Raw genomic sequence first — 16,171 nt, forward strand, 5'->3', positions numbered from 1 at the left:
CAAAGGTAAACACAAAATAATTATAGAACACAAAATGAATAAAAAATCTCATAGGTGAACACAAAATAAATAGAAGATTTCAAAGATCTGAACACAAAATAATGATTAGACAGAATGTCGGATTACATAGGCATCAGTTTAGACAGGATGTCGAGTTACACAGGTAACAGTTTAGACAGGATGTCGAGTTACACAGGTAACAGTTTAGACAGAATGTCGAGTTACACAGGTAACAGTTTAGACAGGGTGTCGAGTTACACAGGTATCAGTTTAGACAGGATGTTGAGTTACTCAGGTATCAGTTTTAAACTGATACCTGTAGGATGTTGAGTTACACAGGTATCAGTTTAGACAGGATGTCGAGTTACACAGGTATCAGTATAGACAGGATGTCGAGTTACACAGGTAACTGTTTAGACAGGTGTCTGATTAGACTGGTTTAGCTGTAGTATTAGATTTAGACTGTGTTACTAGTATAGGATATGCAGATTAAACAAGATACTTAATTGTGATGTCATTTTTTTTTGCAGACATCAACGTCCAGCCAAACTTTATGTCTTCCCGTGCTCAATACTCAGAAATCTCGCTTTCATCTCAAAACGGACACAAAATTTCTCCTTAGTAAAACAGGAATAAACCCGGATTGTTTGACCTTCAAGGACGACCTTGATCTTCATGACCTCCATCAACAAGGCAGACTGTCCTTGACCCTGGTTGACCACAATGTGTTGGTTGGAGGTGATGTTGTACTAGAAGACAGTGTTTCCACGGTGATTGATCATCGGCCATTAGAAAGAAAACCTAGTGACAGGTTTGTATAGAAATACCCCCCTCTCTCCCATCCCATCTCTCCCCCCAACCCCCAGTTGTGAAATACTTACATGTGTATACTAATACTGTTCTCCTGAATAATGATTTCTTGAAAATTAGCAGTTCTTGATTGATTGATTGATTGTATGTTGCTTAACGTCCCGCTCGAGAATTTTTCACTCATATGGAGACGTCACCATTGCCGGTGAAAGGCTGCAAAATTTAGACCTATGCTCGGCGCTTATGGCCATTGAGCAGGGAGAGATCTTTATCGTGCCACACCTGCTGTGACATTAGGTTTTTGTGGTCTCATCCGAAGCTATTCTTGATCAGACTCAACGAATTGGAAATAAAAACTTATAAAAAGGAAATTAAAACTTATAAAAAATATGGTAACCATGTAATCGTAAGGTTACAAGTCCCCCATTCCACCCTTGTTTTGATTTTATTTGAGAATATGCACACAAAAGGAGCAAGCAAATGGAAATCCTGTGCTTTTACATCGTCTATTTTTCTCATAATAAATTATCTGTAAACTGAAAAAAAAATTCTCAAGTAAGATTTCTCTTTAATACTAACAGTAGAATTTATATTGACAGTCATTCTCAGTACTTGGAGGTCGAAATTATATTGGCAGTCATTCTCAATACTAACAGTAGAGTTTATATTGACAGTCATTCTCAGTACTAACAGTAGAGATTATATTGACAGTCATTCTCAGTACTAACAGTAGAGTTTATATTGACAGTCATTCTCAGTACTAACAGTAGAGATTATATTGACAGTCATTCTCAGTACTAACAGTAGAGATTATATTGACAGTCATTCTCAGTACTAACAGTAGAGATTATATTGACAGTCATTCTCAGTACTAACAGTAGAGTTTATATTGACAGTCATTCTCAGTACTAACAGTAGAGATTATATTGACAGTCATTCTCAGTACTAACAGTAGAGTTTATATTGACAGTCATTCTCAGTACTTGGAGTAAGAAAGGATGTCTAAGTAATGCATAACTCAATGTATGGAGTTTTCAAAAAAAAATCAAAAAAAAAAATCTCATGTTCTTTTATTTGAGCAGTCAAAATTTGAGTAAATGTCAGACGTTCCTCTAAAACACTAAAACTTATACTCTGTATGACACCATGTCACAAGATGGTGATTTAAATGTTTTGTGAAATTATTTGTATCGATCGATTTGTTTCTCTATCATCGTAGTTCAGTGGTTAAAGCATTGGGCTGGTGAACCGCAGATCTCGAGTTCAAAGCCCGCAGAGTCTTTTGTTCATAGGTGTCGAAATAATTTGTTTGAAAATCATGTTTTTATCAATATTTGCATATTTTCTGCGTTTTTGGAATATATACTTATTATATATCATCATATCTTTTATGATTATTAATCAATTCGTACAGGTTTTAGAAATTATTTCGGGGTGTAGTTAGCCACCTTAAGTTTATTTTAAGAAATCCTGGATTCACTGAGGCAATAAGAGACATAAACTGTAGATATTTAAATTTTTTTTTGTTAATTCTTTTCTGTAATAATTATCAGAATTACATAGTGAAATGTATAAGAATTCTACAGTTATTTTTAGGCCAATTCAACTTAATTGATAGGTTATCATCTCCGCATTCCCCTCAAAAATTGGCCTGCCAGGAATTTTTTTATTTTGCGAAACTTGCGATTTCCGGAAAATTTTCATGTCTGACTCCGGTATTTACACTTCTTGTTGTTTCTGGTATAGCAACATATCATGGTTTTCTTACTTTCTTGCATTCTTACGGGCGTAAATGAAAGGAAAGGATTAATGTTCTTCATATCTAGAAGTTTGGTATCTTTCTGGAATTTGTCCGTGAATCAGCATAGATTGATATCACTCTTAAACTGACTCTCAGTAAGAGCGAGTTAACCTTTAGGGGTCACCCTTATACTGACTCTCAATAAGAACTTTCGAGTTAACCTTTAGGGGCCACTTTTGTAATGTAGAGGAATAATAAGAGAGGCACGTTATACAAAATTAAAGATTAATCACTAATATGTAGAAGTCATCACATGTGAAGGTCATGTGAACAAAGTCATGGTGATGGGTTAAGGCTGTGTGAATAAGGTCAAGGTGAACACAAGGTCATGGTGATGGGTTAAGGCTGTGTGAATAAGGTCAAGGTGAACACAAGGTCATGGTGATGGGTCAAGGCTGTGTGAATAAGGTCAAGGTGAACACAAGGTCATGGTGATGGGTCAAGGTTGTGTGAACAAAGTTAAGGTGAATACATGTACTGAGTGTGTCTCACAACCCACTCGGTAGATACTGCTGATCCCATTAGATTAAACTATTAGATTGTGATTGAGTTTCACATTTGTTTTATTGATCAGTTTATTGTTGTAGGAAAATCTAAGTCAGGACATGTCATCAGATTGATTTTAGCCATCTGCATCTGAAAATGATTTTAAATGTTATCATGATATTGATATAAGTCGTGTATAAGCTGTCTCTGTGCAGTTAAGGGGATGAGTATGTTTAGTTAATCCAGACAGCCTCCAAGATAGACGATAGGGGTATGTTGTTCACGGTCTGTCTGTCTGTCTGTGAATGCTACATTGAAGTAAAGAATAAATCCCTAGTAATATTTTTGAGGTCACCTGAGTAAACTCATGACCTATTGCAATTGGTTTTCGTCCGTTGTCGTGTGTCGTGCGTTAACAATTGAACATTTTTAACTTCTTCTTAATAACTACCAGTCCAATTCTTTTCAAATTTGGTATGAAGCATCATTGGGACAAGGGGGACATAAATTGTAAATTTCAGGACTCTAGCACCCCTGGAGCTCTAGGGTCGGGGCAAAAACTGCCCTAAAATGACCAATTTTCAAAAACCTTCTTCTCAAGAACCACACACATGTAAGATAAACTAAATGCTTATAGAGATGTAGAGCAGGAAGGCCTCTACCAAAATTGTAAATTTCATGATCCCCGGGGTAGGGGTTCTGACCCCAGGGCGGGTCCAAACTTGTTATATAGTGTTTATGTGTAAAACACTTAAATAATATTTTCTTTAGTGCTGTTGATACTAAATTGAAAGTAAATAGATATTTAAAAAGAAGAGGTAGTCCTTTACCAAAATTGTAAATTTGATGATCCTAGGGGTAGGGGTTTTGGTATCAGGGTGGGGCCAAAATGGTCAGTTATTAAATGTGTGAACAATAGACATTCTTAACTTCTTCTTGACAACTATCATTCCAATTCTTTTCAAATTTGTTATGAACCATATTTGGAACAAAGGGAACATAGATTGTAAATTTCAGGATTCCTGCACCCTTGGGACCTTGGGGGCGGGGCAAAAGCTGCCCTAAAATGACCAATTTAAAAAAATCTTCTCAAGAACCACACACATATAAGAAAAACTAAATGTATAGTGATGTAAAACAGGATGGCCTCTTTAAAAATTGTAAATTTGATGATCCACGGGGTAGGGGTTCTGACCCCAGGGCGGGTCCAAACTTGTTATATAGTGTTTATGTGTAAAACACCTAAATAAGATCTTCTTTAGTGCTATTGATACTAAATTGAAACTAAATGGATAGAGCAGGTAGTTTTTTACCAAATTGTAAATTTGATGATCCCCAGAGTAAGGGTTCTAACCCCATGGTGGGGCCAAACTTAGTATATAGTATTGATGTGTAAGTTTGCTGATACTGTATAAAATCTAAATGCATACTTAGGAATAGCAGAAAAAGATGTACAAAAAATGGTGAATTTTAATCAAAACCCAGGGTTTTGACTCTATAAGATGTGTCCAAATTAGTCATATCTTTTGATGTTTTAATGTTAATACACCTATCATTTAAAGCCTTTCATCAGTGTATGCACTTTTGAAGGCAGTGAAGTTTTAAGAATGCATCTTGTTTTATACTGTTGCTAAACATTAGATTAGAATTTAGCTTAGATGTTCAGAACAAGAAATTTTTTCTAGATTTCATAGCCCATGGAAGTAGTGATACTTTTTTTTACTAGTATTCAGGTGACCGATAAGGCCTGACGTGGGCTTCTTGTGAGTTAATCCACACAGTCTCAAAGATAGATGTTAACAGTTATAACAATAACTTAAAATAACAGCAATTGAATAAACAACAATTAATAAACAACAATCAATAAACAACAACAATTAAATAAAACAACAATTAAATGTAACAACAATTAAATAAAACAACAATTAAATGTAACAACAATTAAAACAACAACAATTAAATTTAACAACAATTAAAACAACAACAATTAAATTTAACAACAATTAAATGTAACAACAATTAAATAAAACAACAATTAAATGTAACAACAATTAAAACAACAACAATTAAATTTAACAACAATTAAAACAACAACAATTAAATATAACAACAATTAAAACAACAACAATTAAATATAACAACAATTAGATAAACAACAGTTAAATAATTAACAATTAGATAAATAACAATTAAAACAACAGCAATTATAAAAATATGTTCCCTTACTCTGAAACATTATTGCTTGAAATCGTGTTTTGACAATTGATGATTTAAAAATTTGATTGAAAACTAAATGTTAATTTTGAATTTTTAAAAAAATGAGATTTAATTTTAAAACATGTTATTTTTTGGCCCTGAAATCAGAGTACCTCCTAATGAAGAGAATATTGCCAGAGATTATTAAGCTATATAGATTTTTCTCTCTTTCTTTTTCTCTCACATGGAATTAGGGAAGGAAATCGTACGAAATCAATTTCTGTGACTCTGTTACCAGTCATGAGAACCTGTTTAATTAAATAAGGAGGGAGAAGTATAGACATTGGTTTCATTCAGGTCAGCAGTTTTGTATCACAAGACAGGTTTCTTGTCTCTGAAATTGAAAATTTCTTGTTGATGGAGATAATGCTTTGTTGCCATGGAAACCTTAACAGAAACACGAGGACTGGCTTTATGAGAAAATGAGTTGTGGACTTGACTGCTGTTTCTCACACTGTTCACCTGACCCCCATGAGACGATGCTCGTTTGTAGAGAGAATAACAGAATCTGTATAGAATTGTCGGTCGTTTGTAGAAGTTGCAGTTGTCATGCCGTGACGTCAAGATATTGAACAGCGAGAACGTCCGGATTCTGTTTCCTGTTACATTTAATGATTATATTCATTTGTTAAAGATTCACTTGAATATCTTTCTTTTATTTTAATTAATATTTATAAAATAATGAACAGAGTAAACTCTGCATCAATCCACATTTCTGGTGTAGGGACATTTTTTTGTCGTTCAGTCAGACTGGCTGTATCTGACATTAAACGATTACTGTACATCATTGTGGGGATTAGTCACCCAGTGTAGGGATTAGTCACACATGAATGAAGTACATCTCAACTTGACATGAAAATAAATATACCGAAAATGTAAATACTGTGAAGAAAACTGAAAAGGACAACCAAAAAAAAAAAAAATAAATAAAAAAATAATAAAAATTGATAAATTATCAAAGCAGATTAAAGGACTAAAATGAATATATGTTTGTAAGAAATTAAGACTTGCTGTTTAAGTTAATCATTGTATTAAAATGTCTGGTACTGTCAGAAATAAAAAGCACACTGAAAAAGATGAAGATTTTCTGTATCTGCACTCTGGGTAACAGACAGACGTAGGTGTTATAGAGTTCTACATGAATTCAGAATGGGTGGATCCAGTATCTTTACCATATACAGTGATGGCCATTCCCTCATAAATGTGATGCAGATGTGAATTACAGTGTTTGTATGAGTCTTCAGTACGTTTGTTTCAACGCAGGGTGTCAATTAGTCCCTATTTATTCCTATATTTTCCCATAAACTTGAAGGTTCCTATATTTTCCCTATAAGTCATTATAATCCCTATAAAGCCCTGTATATCCAAAAAAAAGGTGACAGTCCTTTATTCAAAAATGTCAAAAAAAAAAGAAAAAAAAAGAAAAGAAAGAAACCCAAAAATCCAGGAGCTATTGTTTGATTGATATTTAATTAGTAAGATTGTTAGGAAGAGAGTAACTATGATGATTGTATAAGAACTGTCTTAATTGGATGGAAAACTGTCCACATCTGAAAGGATTTTGTCTTTATGTTTAATATTATTTCTTCCCCTGGCCAGTAAGATACTATGCTTGCTAGATTTTTATGCAGAAACAATGAAATTTAAATTTATACAAATTCTTTAAAAACCCGATTTATTCCTATAAATCCCAATACATGTCCTATAAACTGCCAAAAAAATTCCTGTAATCCTATATTTTTTAGACCAAAAGTAGCTTGACACCCTGTCAACAGCTGGGAATTCCAACAGAAGTGAAAGAAAAATTTAAATATACAAAATAGATTTCAGCTTTGAAAAAACATGAGGGTGTATAAACTTCAATGCTTCACGTCAGCATACTAACATGCCTCATGCAGTATGCTAGTGTTAAATTGTCATAGTTTATGCCCTCGTGTATGTTTGATAACGAAATTTATTTCAAGAATGTCTGTTGGTTTTGTTTGACAAAAGTACATGTTCATTTGTGAACAACATTTGTGCTTGGGTTTTTTTTTTTGTGTGTGAAGAAATATTTATGGAGAGCAAATATAACACATTTATATTACATGAATACACCTCTCACAATGAGTTAATTCTTAAAAGGGCAGGGGAAGGAATTTTGATTGACTGAAAATGTGAAGTTTTAGTTCTGAAATAAAGACCTTAATGTATATAAAAGTGAAGTTTTAGTTCTGAAATAAAGACCTTAATGTATATAAAAGTGAAGTTTTAGTTCTGAAATAAAGACCTTAATGTATATAAAAGTGGCTTAAAAATATTTTTACCCTGACAGGATATACTTTGTATTTACATAAATCCGGCTCCCTTAATCGTTTGTCAACACGCTCGTCATAGCCAGGAAACCACATCATGCGGAAGTAAGAACACCAAAATTAATAATTTAAAAAGTATGTCTAAATTATTCAACATAATGACATACATGCACGCTAATGAAAAATCAATTCAGGGAGCACAAATAAGAAAAAACAGAAAATGTTCATTGTAAAAGCTTCCTCTCACCCGAAGCTGTCCGCTGACAGTGGAGTTCCATGCTGTCCGCTGACAGTGGAGTTCCATGCTGTCCCCTGACAGTGGAGTTCCATGCTGTCTGCTGACATTCCATGCTGTCCGCTGACAGGGGAATTCCATGCTGTCCACTGACAGTGGAGTTCCTTGCTGTCCGCTGACAGTGGAGTTCCATGCTATCCGCTGACAGTGGAGTTCCATGCTATCCGCTGACAGTGGAGTTCCATGCTATCCGCTGACAGTGGAGTTCCATGACACGTAATCATAAACAGAGATGTTGTGCCTTGTTTTGAAAATGAAAAGTTTAGATGTAAAACTTATACGGTATTGCAATTTTGATGCACCAGGTGCGCATTTCGACAAAAGATGTCTCTTCAGTGATACTCAAGCCGAAATTTTGGAAATTTGAATTAACAATAAACTTGTAAGAGCTAAAAGGATGTCTCAAATAGGTCTTTTTTTTGCGTCAGTTTTTGAAATTTAGCTCTGTATATATACATGTAGCTATGTTTCATATTTTAATCAAATACTATCAATTATCACTAATTAGATATCTAAATAATTTTTGAACCCAAATTGTGTCCATGCCCCCTTAATAAGAATGGTTTTGTTTTCTTTCTCTCCCATAAACAAGGTATGCCTTATTCATTGAACGTTTATGAAGTAAATTTCATTTCTACGCTTCATGTCAAGCATGCAAGGTGTGGTGTGTCGGAGTTTTTTATGCCCTCGCGTATTTTCAAAAATGAAATTTATTTGGTGAATGTTCGTTGGTTTTGTTTGACATAAGTAAATGCATGTTGTTGACCAACATTTATAATATAATGATTTTTTCATGAAGAAATATTTATGGAGAGCAAACATACTTATAATGAATTATTTCTTGAGAATGGAGCCAGTTTTAATTTTCTCATCTGTAGACAAAAGTTATGCCCAATTCTGTGGACGTTAAAGAAATAAATTTCATTCGGTCTCATTTAAAGTCAGCATTTCACAAATTTTGTAGTCGTTATAATGATCTAGCTTGCCAATACAAACTATCATTGAGTCAAATGCTGTCTTACATGTTTCATACCGATTGTTAGGCTGTTCTTGGCACACTGATTTTGATTACGGATTACTCCGTTTACCTGATCAATACATAGGGCTCACAGCGGGTGTGACTGGTCGGTAGGGGATGCTTACTCCTCCTAGGCACCTGATCCCATCTATGGTATATCCAGGGGCCCATGTTTGCCCAACTCTTTATATTGTATTCCTTATAGATTGAGATTGCATATGAGCACTGTTTGTTATCTTCAACACTACATGGAAATTATGCTGGTGTCAAGTGTTACAGTTATATTTGTATTGTATATACATCATGTACATATAGTAAGTTCTGAGAACGACTACTGTGAGTTAGATATTTGTATATACATAGTAAATTCTGTGTAGTACTATAGTGAGTTAGATATTGTATATATATACATAGTAAATTCTGTGTAGGACTACTGAGTGAGTTAGATATTGTATATATACATAGTAAATTCTGTGAAAGACTACAGTGAGTTAGATATTGTATATATACATAGTAAATTCTGTGTAGGACTACAGTGAGTTAGATATTGTATATATACAGTGAGTAAAATATTGTATATATACAGTGAGTAAAATATTGTATATATACATAGTAAATTCTGTGTAGGACTATAGTGAGTTAGATATTGTATATATACAGTGAGTTAGATATTGTATATATACATAGTAAATTCTGTGTAGTACTATAGTGAGTTAGATATTGTATATATACATAGTAAATTCTGTGTAGGACTATAGTGAGTTAGATATTGTATATATACATAGTAAATTCTGTGAAGGACTACAGTGAGTTAGATATTGTATATATACATAGTAAATTCTGTGTAGGACTATAGTGAATTAGATATTGTATATATACATAGTAAATTCTGTGAAGGACTACAGTGAGTTAAATATTGTATATATACATAGTAAATTCTGTGTAGGACTATAGTGAGTTAGATATTGTATATATACATAGTAAATTCTGTGAAGGACTACAGTGAGTTAGATATTGTATATATACATAGTAAATTCTGTGTAGTACTATAGTGAGTTAGATATTGTATATATACATAGTAAATTCTGTGAAGGACTACAGTGAGTTAAATATTGTATATATACATAGTAAATTCTGTGTAGGACTATAGTGAGTTAGATATTGTATATATACACAGTGAGTTAGATATTGTATATATACATAGTAAATTCTGTGTAGTACTATAGTGAGTTAGATATTGTATATATACATTCAGTGGAACCCCGTTATTACGTTCCCCCTTTATTACGTTAGTCCGCATATTACGTTGGAATTTCAAAGCACAAAACCATTTCTTAACAAACCTATATAAATTAGACCTCGTTATTATGTTGTCCTAAAATGCCTGGACTCGGTATTACGTTGTAAAAATAGTGATTCTCAAAATAATAAGCCATTCACACCTTGACTGCCTGAGGCAGTCACCATGTAAATTTCCTGGTCTGTTTGGGGATTAGAGACGCTTGACTGATCACGCTTCGATATATCTATAGGGACATCAATACAGGTGAATACCCCGTATAGAAGCCAGTGATAAACAATTAAATAATGTTTATTTAGAAATTGTACTCAATGAAATTTACTTCATTTTTCATATTTTGATAATCAAAGAAATAATTTCTCAACCACCTGCGTGTTCAGCATAGTGTGATTACCTTCGCTATTAAAACTCTATTCACGGAAAGCTTTGGTACCAAACAAGAAAGACAAGATTTATCGTAGCAATGTTACAACCGCTTGGGTAACTGCTTGGACATAGGTGACTAAAGGTGTTCAATTAAAAAAATTGTTCGTTGTTTGGACATGCAGCTTGGGTGTTCGTAAATCTCGTCCATACATACACCAATCTATCGGCCGATTCGTGCACGGCATTTACCTCAGTGAATATTTTAAAATCCCTTGATGCGCACATGATTTTAATGCCATCATTTAGCGTTATAAATGAAATCTTCGTGCATCATTATATTTTTTTTATGTGGATTTCACTTAAATTGTTCTCCGTGTTTGTCGTTGGTGAGAAGTGTGTACGTGTTGGGTATCGTGTGTGTTTTGTGTGTATAGTTTTGTTGTTTTTTGGGTGGGATTTTTTTATTGTATTGTGTAATTAGAGAACTTAATAAAAACGATGTTTTGTTATTTTTTTTTAATACGAATGTTGAATACGAATCGGAACGAGTTATTGAGAGAAATTTACATGAATGCATTGTTTTAAAGTTGAACAAAATGGCGGTCCAAATGAATGCAGAAAAAGCAACGTTTATCAAAACATCCTTATGTATCCAACACCGAAATAAAGAAAAGGGATAAGAACATAAAGAATTACGGACATTAAAGATAAGATGTAAATAAAACAAAGTATCATAGTCTTTTAAACAAAGAAACAGTAAAGATATATTCACACACCCCTTCACGGAGTACCAACGGACGATATACAATTTCCAAATTATATTTTTAACGGATTTAACTGGGAACGTTTATTACGTTGCCCCCGGTATTACGTTATTTTATCGTGACAAAATGGAAAACGTAATAACGGGGTTCCACTGTAGTAAATTCTGTGTAGTACTATAGTGAGTTAGATATTGTTTATATACATAGTAAATTCTGTGAAGGACTACAGTGAGTTAGATATTTGTATATACATAGTAAATTCTGTGAAGGACTATAGTGAGTTAGATATTGTATATATACATAGTAAATTCTGTGAAGGACTACAGTGAGTTAAATATTGTATATATACATAGTAAATTCTGTGTAGGACTACAGTGAGTTAGATATTGTATATATACATAGTAAATTCTGTGTAGGACTATAGTGAGTTAGATATTGTATATATATACATAGTAAATTCTGTGTAGGACTATAGTGAGTTAGATATTGTATATATATACATAGTAAATTCTGTGTAGTACTACAGTGAGTTAGATATTGTATATATACAGTGAGTTAGATATTGTATATATACATAGTAAATTCTGTGTAGTACTATAGTGAGTTAGATATTATATATATACATAGTAAATTCTGTGTAGGACTACAGTGAGTTAGATATTGTATATATACATAGTAAATTCTGTGAAGGACTACAGTGAGTTAGATATTGTATATATACATAGTAAATTCTGTGTAGTACTATAGTGAGTTAGATATTGTATATATACATAGTAAATTCTGTGAAGGACTACAGTGAGTTAGATATTGTATATATACGTAGTAAATTCTGTGTAGTACTATAGTGAGTTAGATATTGTATATATATACATAGTAAATTCTGTATAGTACTACAGTGAGTTAGATATTGTATATATACATAGTAAATTCTGTGTAGGACTATAGTGAGTTAGATATTGTATATATAGATAGTAAATTCTGTGTAGTACTATAGTGAGTTAGATATTGTATATATAGATAGTAAATTCTGTGTAGTACTATAGTGAGTTAGATATTGTATATATACATAGTAAATTCTGTGTAGGACTACAGTGAGTTAGATATTGTATATATACATAGTAAATTCTGTGTAGGACTATAGTGAGTTAGATATTGTATATATACAGTGAGTTAGATATTGTATATATACATAGTAAATTCTGTATAGTACTACAGTGAGTTAGATATTGTATATATACATAGTAAATTCTGTGTAGGACTATAGTGAGTTAGATATTGTATATATACATAGTAAATTCTGTGTAGGACTATAGTGAGTTAGATATTGTATATATACATAGTAAATTCTGTGTAGGGTTACAGTGAGTTAGATATTGTATAATTATATTTTTAGTAAATTCTGTGTAGTACTATAGTGAGTTAGATATTGTATATATACAGTGAGTTAGATATTGTATATATACAGTGAGTTAGATATTGTATATATACAGTGAGTTAGATATTGGAGTAAGACCCGTGGAGTACATTTTCTAACAGCTGGTTTATGTCTCAGATTGTGAAGTTGTACTTATCGGATCACGTGCTCGTCTTTTTCCGTACTCGGTAAGAAGACTCGGACGTGGATCGATGCAAGAATTGCATCAAATCGATGTAAGATGTGGACATAAAGGTTAAAAGACCAGAACCAAATCCCTGTATAATGTGTTATCTATATTTTCGCCACAGATTCAGTTTTAGTGTCACTAATGTCTTATTCACTTTAATATATAAACATAAATTTTATTACTATCATTTTCTACTTTTAAAGTAGAAAATGATGGTGATAAAATACCTTATATATGTATGCTATCTTAGATGCATTTGAAAGCTCGCGTTTCATATTGTAACGTACGACTGTGACGTCATAATTACCTTTGTACACATAGCAACAGACTCTGATGGCGTCAATCCACACGAGGCAATCGGAACTCCTCGAATGTCTTGTGCACTCGACATAGATCTTGGATGTAATACGATGGCATCCATGAGCGAATTTGATACATTGCTAGCTATGATGTACGTAACGTAGTGCGGTAGGCTGTTACGTCATAATTAACAATGCATCAAATTCACTCATGGATGCCATCGTATTACATCCGAGATCTATGTTGAGTGCATGAGACATTCGAGGGATTCCGATTGCATACGAGGTTCATTTGCGGTTACGGAAATAGCCGAGTAGTTACGATTGAAGTCGTACATGGATTGTTTTTTATTGTAGAGTTAAGTTGTACATGGATTGTCTTTTTATTGTAGAGTTAAGTTGTACATGAATTGTTTTTTATTGTAGAGTTAAGTTGTACATGTATTGTTTTTCATTGTAGAGTTAAGTTGTACATGGATTGTTTTTTTTTTTATTGTAGAGTTAAGTTGTACATGGATTGTTTTTTATTGTAGAGTTGAGTTGTACATGGATTGTTTTCTATTGTAGAGTTAAGTTGTACATGGATTGTTTTTTATTGTAGAGTTAAGTTGTACATGGATTGTTTTTTATTGTAGAGTTAAGTTGTACATGGATTGTTTTCTATTGTAGAGTTAAGTTGTACATGGATTGTTTTCTATTGTAGAGTTAAGTTGTACATGGATTGTTTTTTATTGTAAAGTTAAGTTGTACATGGATTGTTTTTTATTGTAGAGTTAAGGTAGTACAGGATTTGGTGGGGTCCTGCTGTTCACTGGTGTCCGGAATACTGCTGGACTGTCCGGAATTCACTCTCTGTCCACTGACAGCCACATTGTTATTGGGTAAGAACTCATGCTGTATATATCTTTATGGTTTGAACTGTCACAGTCTCTGCTTTGAAATGAAGTTAAGTTGAAAAAAAAATTCAGGTTTGTTTTTTGTGTCAGGTAAATATTGGGTACTGATATCATCTGGGTACTCCAGTTTCCTCCAGGTACCCTAATTTCCACTGGGTACTCCGGTTTGGGTACAGATATCCTCTGGGTACTTTGGTTGTCTTTGGATATAGATATCCTCTGGGTACTCCAGTTTCCTCCGGGTACCCTAATTTCCTCTGGGTACTCCGGTTTCTTCTGGGTATTCCGGTTTCTTCTGGTTACTCCGGTTTCCTCTGGGTACTCCGATTTAATCCCACATCAATGTTGTATTCACACCAATAGCCTACAAGAAGCAATAGTTGTTAATCATTTCAAAATTATAATTAAAGTTTAAATTCTGCAAGGTTGCATGTGTTTTTTGCAGGTACAATATTAGTGGACACCGTGAATACGAGCCCAGAGGCAGGAAAGACAACTCTTCATGACGAGGAGATGTTACGCAGACTTACACAGATAGTACCTGACCTAGATAAGGACCAATTGTATAAAGACATTCAGGAGGCAAAAAATGACATCACAGGTAGTGTGGGGTGGATCTAAAAATTTATAGAGAAAATTATTCCAGTATTGTTTTTATACCCATTGTAACAAAGTTGTGACGGGTGGGGGTGGGGATTTACTGGAATCGGGTTGTTCATCCATCTGTCTGTAGACGCAATGGTTTCCAGGCTCTAGAGTGTAAAGTGTTATCCTTTCCACCTACAGTCACGTTATCATACATATGGACTACCCATGGGGCGAAGATGTTCCCTATCGATTTTGGGGTCAAAAAGTCAAAGAGTCAAGCACACTCCTAGAGAAGAGACTACCCAAGGTTTTGTCATGCATAACGGGCTGATATGAGGCGACTTGGGCTGATATGGCATATGATATGGATGTTAACATGTAATATTCTCTATATATTTTTATCTTCATATCGTAATTTCGTTAACATATCCCCCTGAATGTTAGATGGTAATCACTGAGGGAGATTTCATTTCGTGATAATCGCTGAGGGAGATTTTGTTTCGTGATTTCGCTGACGTGTAGATTTTGTTTCGTGATTTTGCTGACGTGTAGATTTTGTTTCGTGATTTCGCTGACGTGTAGATTTTGTTTCGTGATTTCGCTGACGTGTAGAGTCCTGATAGAGTCGCTGCGTTACTTTTCACTCAGGCGTTAAACTTTTTAAACTGTGCTCGTCTTCAGAGTTCACTATGACATTGAAATTGACATGTTCTCCCTGAATTAATGTTAGATATCAGTTACTGATGTAGATTTTTATCATTTCAAGCTATCAGAAAATCTCGTAACAATGCTTATTACACACAAGTAATTCTAAATCATTGCGGGGTGGGTGGGGGTTGTTGGGGGTGAAGGAAGTGGCTTGAATAAAAGTTTAAAAGATCTTTTATCCAACTTCACAGGCCTTCTGGTCCCATACAGGCTGCAAGTTTACAATCAGCACAATGTCACGCAGTGTGATGAAAATACGTCATTCATCTATCACAATGTCACGCAGTGTGATGAAAATACGTCATTCATCTATCACAATGTCACGCAGTGTGATGAAAATACGTCATTCATCTATCACAATGTCACGCAGTGTGATGAAAATACGTCATTCATCTATCCACGGAAAACATGAAACGGACTTGAAATTCACTGTTTTTATTTACAGCTCTGAGCACACAGGAAGTCCTGGAGAAAGATCTGAAGTGTGTTGTCCATGGCGACCGGTCGGTGGTTACGTCGTCCGTACCCGCGTCTTTAGAGGTGAGTGTATGATTTTAAACGTGATGTCGGCGGTGATATTTTAATTACGAATGATATTGATCATCAGGACTATCAGGTGTGGAGTTGTCATAATTCAGATTTGATTCAGAGTAAATTTGCGTGTCTTAGATTTGATTCGGAGTAAA

General features: G+C 33.9%; 1 protein-coding gene and 1 long non-coding RNA gene across 6 annotated transcripts in view; one reads left to right on the forward strand and one right to left on the reverse strand.

Annotated features, from left to right (window-relative positions):
• The window catches only part of LOC125660679 (protein prune homolog 2-like), an 80,173-nt gene that overhangs the window by 14,207 nt on the left and 49,795 nt on the right, over nucleotides 1-16,171 (forward strand). For all 5 annotated transcript variants that reach the window (XR_008797752.1, XM_056146658.1, XM_048892399.2 and 2 more), the window contains exons 4-7: nucleotides 531-811; nucleotides 14,065-14,174; nucleotides 14,635-14,790; nucleotides 15,931-16,025. Coding sequence is in view for 4 of the 5 variants with exons in the window: in XM_056146658.1 (XP_056002633.1) it covers nucleotides 531-811; nucleotides 14,065-14,174; nucleotides 14,635-14,790; nucleotides 15,931-16,025 (642 nt within the window). In the remaining variant the exon portion in view is untranslated. The remainder of the gene's footprint in view (nucleotides 1-530; nucleotides 812-14,064; nucleotides 14,175-14,634; nucleotides 14,791-15,930; nucleotides 16,026-16,171) is intronic.
• LOC125660680 (uncharacterized) overlaps nucleotides 13,803-16,171 on the reverse strand; it is a 15,259-nt gene continuing 12,890 nt past the window's right edge. Inside the window, exon 3 of the long non-coding RNA XR_007364425.2 lies at nucleotides 13,803-14,553. This is a non-coding gene — a long non-coding RNA (uncharacterized LOC125660680). The remainder of the gene's footprint in view (nucleotides 14,554-16,171) is intronic.

The sequence above is a fragment of the Ostrea edulis genome, chromosome 8, assembly GCF_947568905.1.
Source record: "Ostrea edulis chromosome 8, xbOstEdul1.1, whole genome shotgun sequence".
NCBI classification, from domain to species: Eukaryota; Metazoa; Mollusca; class Bivalvia; order Ostreida; family Ostreidae; genus Ostrea; species Ostrea edulis.